At 39.0% G+C, this 8,329-nt stretch overlaps 1 protein-coding gene across 1 annotated transcript; it reads left to right on the forward strand.

Moving 5' to 3' along the window:
• Positions 1-5,304: 5,304 nt before the first annotated feature.
• LOC132804451 (putative receptor like protein 25) lies at positions 5,305-6,507 on the forward strand. The gene has a single exon (XM_060818855.1). The coding sequence runs from the start codon at positions 5,305-5,307 to the stop codon at positions 6,505-6,507; it is 1,203 nt and encodes a 400-aa protein (XP_060674838.1).
• Positions 6,508-8,329: the final 1,822 nt, after the last annotated feature.

Below are 8,329 nucleotides of genomic sequence, written 5' to 3' on the forward strand. Positions count from 1 at the left end.
TTGACAGTGTAGAGAGAGGTTCCATGTGAGAATCATCCACGAGAGAAGTTTTTTTTTTGTAATCTATTTCCAAGTGAGTAATAGAATTAATTTTTATTTTTCTTCTCATATTTCTTCTCTAAAGTGGTCAGAGAACCACAACAAGTGGTATCAGAGCTCTAGCTCGAGAGCTTGGGTTCAAAATTTGAAGAAACAGAGCCTCTGTTCTTCAATTTGGTGTTTCGAAAAGTTGCTCAAATCAATAATTTGACAATACCAGGTGAAATTAATCGACGAGACTAGAACAACCAAGTTCGTCGGAGAGAAACGATGATCGTAACGCGCCCTCATGCATCGTCTGAAATTTTCTGCAGCAGATCACGCGCCTCACGCGCTGCACGCGCCGTCTGGAGGTTGAAGACGACCACATCAGCAGACACGTGATCGTACGCAGCCACGTCATCTGCGACGCGACCCGACACGTCGTCAGCCACATAATTGCCACGTCATCTGCCACGTGTTGACATGTCAACGCAATCTGCCACATCATCAGAAGTTTCTGAAATTACGGAACAGCCTCTAAATTGTTGGAAATTACAGATTAACCCATGTGGTTTCTATATTTACAGGTTGACCTAAAATTTTTGGGAAATTACATTTTTGCCCCAAAAATTCTGGTAATTATATTTTGACCCCGGAAGAGTCAAGTCCACCATTTTCGCCGTTCCGGACGCAACGGTTAACTCCGTTTTGCCAAATTCGCTCCATTTTTGGTCAAGCCATAATGTCAATGGAAGAATCATCTTCAGAAGCTATGGTTAAGCTCACTGCCACAAATTATACACTTTGGAGACCTCGAATGGAAGATCTCCTCAATTGTAAGGATCTGTTTGATCCTATAGAAGCTAAAGGAGAAAAACCCAATCCCAGCAAAGAAGCAGAATGGAAGAAATTAAACAAGAAAACGATCGGTCAGATCAGGCAATGGATCGACCACAGTGTCTTCCATCATGTAGCGAAGGAAACGGAAGCACATGCCCTCTGGACAAAATTGGAGGATATGTACCAGGCCAAGACTACTCGGAACAAAGCCTTGTTGCTTAAGCGATTGGTAAATCTAAAATTACAGAGTGGAACTTCTGTAGCCGAGCATAACAGTGAGTTCCAAAGCTTGGTAAATCAACTATCTGCTGTGGATTACCAACTAGGGGATGAGGATCAGGCCCTCCTACTTCTAAGCTCTCTTCCAGACAGTTGGGAGACATTGGTAGTCTCTCTCAGCAATTCGGGCCCGAATGACAAACTTACTATGTCAATGGTTAAAGATTCCCTATTTAATGAAGAGGGCAGGAGAAAGGACATTGGCATGGATCAGTCACATGCCCTCGTCACAGAGAGAGGAAGACAGCAAAGAGGTGGTCGAGATAGGGGGAGAGGTAGGAGCAAGAGCAGAGGCAGATCTACAGACGGCATAAAATCATCATATAAGTGCTATCATTGTGGCCTGAAGGGTCACATGAAGAAGAACTGCAGAAAGTTATTGAGAGAGCAGAGACTCCAAGGTAATCAGCCGAAGAAGGATAGAGAGACACTAATCACTGTTACAGGAGAAGTGGCGCTCTGCTCCACCGAAGAAGAGACATGCCTTCATATATCAACCCAAGATGTTGAATGGGTAGTCAATACTGCAGCATCCTACCATGTCACTCCACACAGAAATTTCTTCAAAACGTACAAAGCAGGAGACTTTGGTACGGTAAAGATGGGAAATTCCAGTTTTGCAAAGATTATGGGAACTGGTGATATTTAAGTAAAAACGAATGTTGGTTGTACAATCACTTTGAAGGATGTCCGTCATGTTCCAGATCTTCGGCTTAATCTACTTTCGGGAGCAGCCTTAGACAAGCAAGGCTATGACAACTACTTCGGCAAAGGCACATGGAAAATGACGAAAGGTGTCATAGTTGTTGTCCGAGGACATATTTGTGGAACGCTGTACAAGACTCATGTGAAGATATATGCAGATAGCCTCAATATTGTAGAAAGAGAGGCGTCTCAAAATCTGTGGCACCAGAGACTTGGTCACATGAGTGAAAAAGGATTGTCCACTTTGCCGAGGAAGAAGCTTATCACTGTTTACAAGGATGCTGCGCTAGATCCTTATAGTCACTGATTGTTTGGTAAGCAACATAGAGTCTCCTTCAGTTCCTCTGCATCGAGAAGATCAGAGTTGCTTAGTCTGGTGCACTCTGATGTTTGTGGTCCCATAGAGGTGGAATCATTAGGTGGCAACAAGTATTTCCTGACCTTCATTGATGATGCTTCTCGGAACGTGTGGGTATATTTTCTTGAAGACAAAGGACCAGGTATTGGATTACTTTAAATTGTTTCATACCATGGTAGAGCATGAAACAGGAAAGAAGCTAAAATGTCTCCGCTTAGATAATGGAAGCGAGTATACTTCCAAGGAGTTCAATGCATACTGCAGAAGACACGACATTCGACATAAGAAGACGATCCCTCGCACCCCACAACATAATGGAATAGCAGAAAGAATGAACCGAACCATTATGGAAAAGGTCAGAAGTATTATCAGTATGGCTAAGCTGCCAAAGCCATTCTGGGGAGAAGCTGTTCGTGCTGCCTGCTATTTAATCAACAGATCACCATCAGTACCGTTGAATTTTGAAATTCTGGAGAAAGTGTGGTCGGGTAAGATTCCCTCCTACTCTCATTTAAGAGTGTTCGGTTGTTTAGCTTATGTACATGTATCCAAGGAGCTCAGACATAAGCTCGATGCAAGATCTATTCCATGCATCTTTATAGGATATGGAGATGAAGAATTCGAATACAGATTATGGGATCCAAAAACAAAGAAGGTTATTAGAAGCAGAGACGTAGTATTCCATGAAAACCAGACAATTGAAGACATTGAAAAGCCCAGAATGTCTCCTAATTGTAGTTCTAGTGCTAAGAATTTTGGTCCTAATCCAGCACCAGCACAAATAGCCACAGAGGATAATGAGGTGCATGAAGATATACCAGAAGCAGACCAGGAGGAAGAAGGGGATATTGAGCAGGGGGAGACTCAATCCTCTCAAGCAGCTGCAGGGCCATCACAACGGTTAGATGATGGTACACCTCTTGAAACCAGTGGTTTACAAGTTCGGAGATCTAAGCGAGGCCGAATTCCATCAAAGAGATTTCCAGAATCTGAGTATATTCTGCTTACTGAAGAGGGGGAGCCAGAGCGTTTCCAGGAAGCTGTTTCCCATCAAGACAAGAAAAAGTGGCTGCAAGCAATGCAAGATGAGATAGAATCCTTGCAAAAAAAGCATACTTATGAGTTGGTTGAGCTTCCAACAGGAAAGAAGGCACTAAAAAATAAATGGGTGTTCAAGCTCAAGAAAGATGGCAGCGGAAGGGTGGTGAAACACAAAGCCCAATTGGTGGTCAAAGGATTTCTTCAGAAAAAAAGAATTGACTTTGATGAGATTTTTTCACCAATGGTAAAAATGACTTCAATTCGAATCATTTTTGGTTTAGTAGCAAGTCTAAACCTAGAGCTTGAACAAATGGATGTGTAAACAGCATTTCTTCACGGTGATTTACATGAGGAAATCTACATGGAGCAGCCAGAAGGATTTGAGATTTTAGGGAAAGAAAACCTCGTATGCAAGCTGAAGAAGAGCTTATATAGCCTTAAGCAAGCACCAAGACAATGGTATAAGAAGTTTGACTCGTTTATGGTGAGTTAAGGCTATAAAAGGACTGCAGCAGACCAATGTGTTTATATTCAAAAAATTTCAGGTGGAAACTTCATTGCACTTTTGCTATATGTGGACGACATGTTGATCGTTGGATAAGATACAATTAAGATTAGTCAGCTGAAGAAAGAATTGTCTAAGTCCTTTGATATGAAAGACTTAGGACCAGCTCAACAAATTTTGGGAATGCAAATAATCCGAGACAGGAAGAATAGAAGGTTATGGCTATCTCAAGAAAAGTATGTTGAACGGATGATAAAGAGATTCAACATGGATAAAGCCAAACCGGTCAGCATTCCACTTGCAAATCATTTCAAGTTGAGCAAGAGATTGCGCCCCTCATCCAAAGAAGAGATAGAGGAGATGGTTTCAATACCATATTCTTCAATGGTAGGAAGTCTGATGTATGCAATGTTGTGTACCATACCAGACATTACTCACGCAGTAGGTGTTGTGAGCAGATTTCTTTCAAATCCTGGAAAGAAACACTGGGAAGCAGTCAAATAGATTCTCAGGTATCTTAAAGATACATCGAAGCTATATTTGTGCTACGGGGGAGGTGATCCAATCTTAGAAGGCTATACAGATGCAGATATGGCGGGAGACCCTGATAATAGAAAGTCTACATCAGGTTATCTCTACACTTTTGTGGGGGGAGCTGTATCATGGCAGTCAAGATTGCAGAAGTGTGTTGCTTTATCCACTACTAAAGCAAAGTACATTGCCGCAGCAGAAGCGGATAAGAACATGTTGTGGTTAAAGCATTTTCTCACAGAATTGGGCATCAAGCAAGAAGACTACAAGATACATTGTGATAACCAAAGTTCCATGGATTTGAGCAAAAACTCAATGTATCATTCCCGTACAAATCACATTGACATCTGCTATCATTGGATACGCGAAGTAATAGATCAACAGTTGCTGAAACTGATGAAGATCCACACAAAGGAGAATCCAGCAGACATGCTAACAAAAGTTGTTGCTCAAGAAAAGCTGAAGCTGTGCAGAGACATATCTGGAATGGATGGTAGATGACCATCCGTTTAAATGCGGCTGGAGGGGGAGAATTGTGAAGTCCAGCCGCACCACACTGCACCGATAGTGTGAAACCAGCAGCTCACCATTTTTGACAATGGCCATTGCTGCATTTAACACCGAACTCCAACTTGCTCAACAATTGTGGGCAATGTCAGAAGGCCGGTGCTTAACGTCAGAAGAGGTTGAAAATGGAAGACATGCACCGAATTTGTAAACCTATAAATAGGCTCCATCACGTTGCATGCAAGCCAAGCTAAGTCGAGCAAGCTCAATATCATCCCAAGTGAGACGTATTGAGAGTAAACTCCGAGAGAGAGTGTTTAAGTTCCAGAGAGAGCTTGAGAGAAGAGTGAGCAATTCCAGAGAGAATTTGACAGTGTAGAGAGAGGTTCCACGTGAGAATCCTCCACGAGAGAAGTTTTTTTTTGTAATCTATTTCCAAGTGAGTAATAAAATTAATTTTTATTTTTCTTCTCACATTTCTTCTCTAAAGTGGTCAGAGAACCACAACAAAAACAACATGCTAACGGGAGAAATTTCACCACTCTACTGTACTCTGACTTCTCTGGATGTTCTTTCTATGTCAGATAACATGTTGAGCGGCACAATTCCACGATGTTTGGAAAATTCTACTTCTCTATTGGTATTGAATCTGAAAAACAACTCTCTTCATGGCATCATTCCTGAAATATGCAAAAATGGAGGAAATTTGGAAATGATTGATCTGAGTTACAATCAATTGCAGGGACATCTACCACAATCATTGTCCAATTGTATGATACTTCAAGTTCTAGCTGTCTCAAACAATCAATTGAATGATGTTTTCCCTTCTTGGTTGGGATCTCTTCCTGAGTTACGATTGCTAACTCTGCGTCATATTTGGTTCCACAGTATCATTGGAAAACCCAAAAACGATATGCAGTTTCCCAAGTTGCAAGTCATTGATCTATCTTACAACAATTTCACAGGTGAGTTGCCATCTGGATACATCTTCTCTTGGAATTCCATGAAAGCTATCAATGTCAAAAGCACTGGTGTAACATTTATGTATTCTCAATTGGATTATAATGTTTCGGGTAATAATCCTGGGGTTTTATTTTACCCTTATGGAATCACGATAACATTCCAAGGGGTAGAGAGATACTACATAATCATCCAAGACATGTTTGCTGCCATCGATCTTTCATGCAATAGATTTGAAGGGGAGATTCCCATATTGATGGGGAACCTAAAGGCACTTCACTCGCTCAATCTTTCCAACAACATGCTCACTGGTTACATTCCGTCATCTTTGGAAAACTTGAAGGACCTTGAATCGTTAGACATTTCTCAAAACAATCTCTCCGGTGTAATCCCCCAACAATTGTCACAGCTCTGGTTTCTTTCCATCTTTAATGTCTCTTACAACAATCTTCCAGGGTCTATACCTCAGGGTAACCAATTTAATGCATTTGACAATACTTTGTTTGAGGGGAACCCAAAATTGTGCGGTGCTCCATTATCAAAGAAATGTGTAAATTCACAGTTCATGCCACAACCAACTTCAGCTTTTAAAAAAGATGATGATTCAGAGTCTCCACTCCAATTAGATTGGAAATTTGTGTTGGCGGGATACATTAGTGGACTGGTTGTTGGAATAGTTCTTAGTGACTTTGTGATCATGAGGAGACACGGATGGTTGGTGAAGATAAAAAGGACAAGGAAGAGGAGGAGGAGGCATTGAAGAAACTGAGAAAAGGAGAGGTTATGCATCTAATCAGCTCAATTACATGTCGTTTAATCATTTCTTTTTCTAGTATTTTATTAGGATGTTATCTATTTCCGGCGAGCATTTGTGTTGAATTTACAAAACGTTGTTTGCACAACAGCATATATATGTCACCTACTACCATTCAACAATGAATTAAACTTACACTATCCAAGGATACGTAAACTAAGAGGGAAAAAAAGAAACAGAGAAAATATTATGGAAGAATAATGTATGAAATTTTCAGCATGTCTGTATTATATCAAGAGAGCCTTCAACTTGATATACTTTTTTTCAATTTTCAAATATATTATTATTAAATATTTGAGATGGGGAAAAAGAAAAGTCGGAAAATACTAATTGCAAAGAATAATCTCGGACAAAGACACTAAAGCGTATCAAATCCTACGTAGTGCATATAGCAGTTTTCCACTTTTGGTGGCTAGCTAATTGAATACCAAGTCTTTGGTTTTGACTTTGACTTAGTAAATAATACACTGCTGCCAAATTTTGAATGCTGAAGACTAATTATTTTTCACTAATTCAAGATGTTACAATGTTTGTTTTTTTCTATTTGCAATGTCTCGGGAAAGACTTTGTTAGGTTCTACCGTTTCAATATGATTCTGAAGAGCTGTGCCAGGACTCATAAACCTGTCACGTCATTTCAGCTCTCGCTAGCACTTTACTATTAGAATGATTTCAAGTTAGACTACAGAGTCCTATTCCAGCCACACAAAAATAAATAAATAAAATAATACAATAATAATAAAATCCAAATATTCTGTCCTTTTTATTTATTTATTTATTTATTCAATGTGCTTTTAATGTAATTAACTTTCCTTCCCTGTTCACGTATGATAAATATTTTAAGCTTTTGTGTTCTTGGGCATAGCAGACTGGTTATTGATACTAATCCTAAGACACCACATTTCTATGTATTTGTCATCTCCTTAAAACAACTTCCAAGCTGAGCCCGGAATATCCTTGAACTTGACCTTAACCATCATCAATCATGGCATTACACGCACTAATTCTAAGATCAAAGGCTTTTCACGGTTGATCATAGTGGCAATTTCTTGAACTTGACCTTAACCATCTATTGTTATTATTGTAGGGTCAACCAAAACTTTAAACCAGGGTAGTGCACCAGTTTACTCTTGCTTCAAAATTCTAACAACAATAGTAAGAACTTGCCACTTAAAAGAATTAATATGTTTTTAGCATATTGGAAGATCTTGTATTGGATGTTCTGCAAAACTAAAATGAAGGTAATATAGTCCACGATCAAGATATTTACTTAAAACAAAATTACTATAAACCAAAGAAAAAAAAAGTATAGCCTTTATCCTCATTATAAAAACGTCCAAATAGATATTTTGCTTTAGCTAGCTACTTTTAGAACCAAAATTAATGTCTTTATAACTAATTTGGCGAGTCTTTCACATCAGCTTTTAGCAGTCAACCAGTTTTCGGATGCTGATTCTTTTATTATTATTATTTTTTTAAAAATCTTCAAGCACTCAAAATTAGCAAAAACAGGAAAACAAAAACAAAAGCAAAAGAAAAACACAAAAATAATAAAGGCGCTGCTGCTTCTTATGAAATGAATATTTTGTAAATTCTTAGAGCACTTTCTTTGACATCCAAGTCATAGGTCAATAACACTATACCACTATTAGCTCGGAAATTTAAATTCAAAAAATAATAATTTTTTTAGTATATAAGTGTAAAATGGTGCTCACAAGATAATACCATTAACTTTTTAAAATGAAGATAAATAAAATTAAATTATTTAG

The sequence above is a fragment of the Ziziphus jujuba genome, chromosome 7, assembly GCF_031755915.1.
Source record: "Ziziphus jujuba cultivar Dongzao chromosome 7, ASM3175591v1".
Taxonomy (NCBI): Eukaryota; Viridiplantae; Streptophyta; class Magnoliopsida; order Rosales; family Rhamnaceae; genus Ziziphus; species Ziziphus jujuba.

Excerpts from the sequence above, each read along its gene's own strand:
- LOC132804451 (XM_060818855.1), top strand. The coding sequence starts at position 5,305 with ATGCTAACGGGAGAAATTTCACCACTCTACTGTACTCTGACTTCTCTG.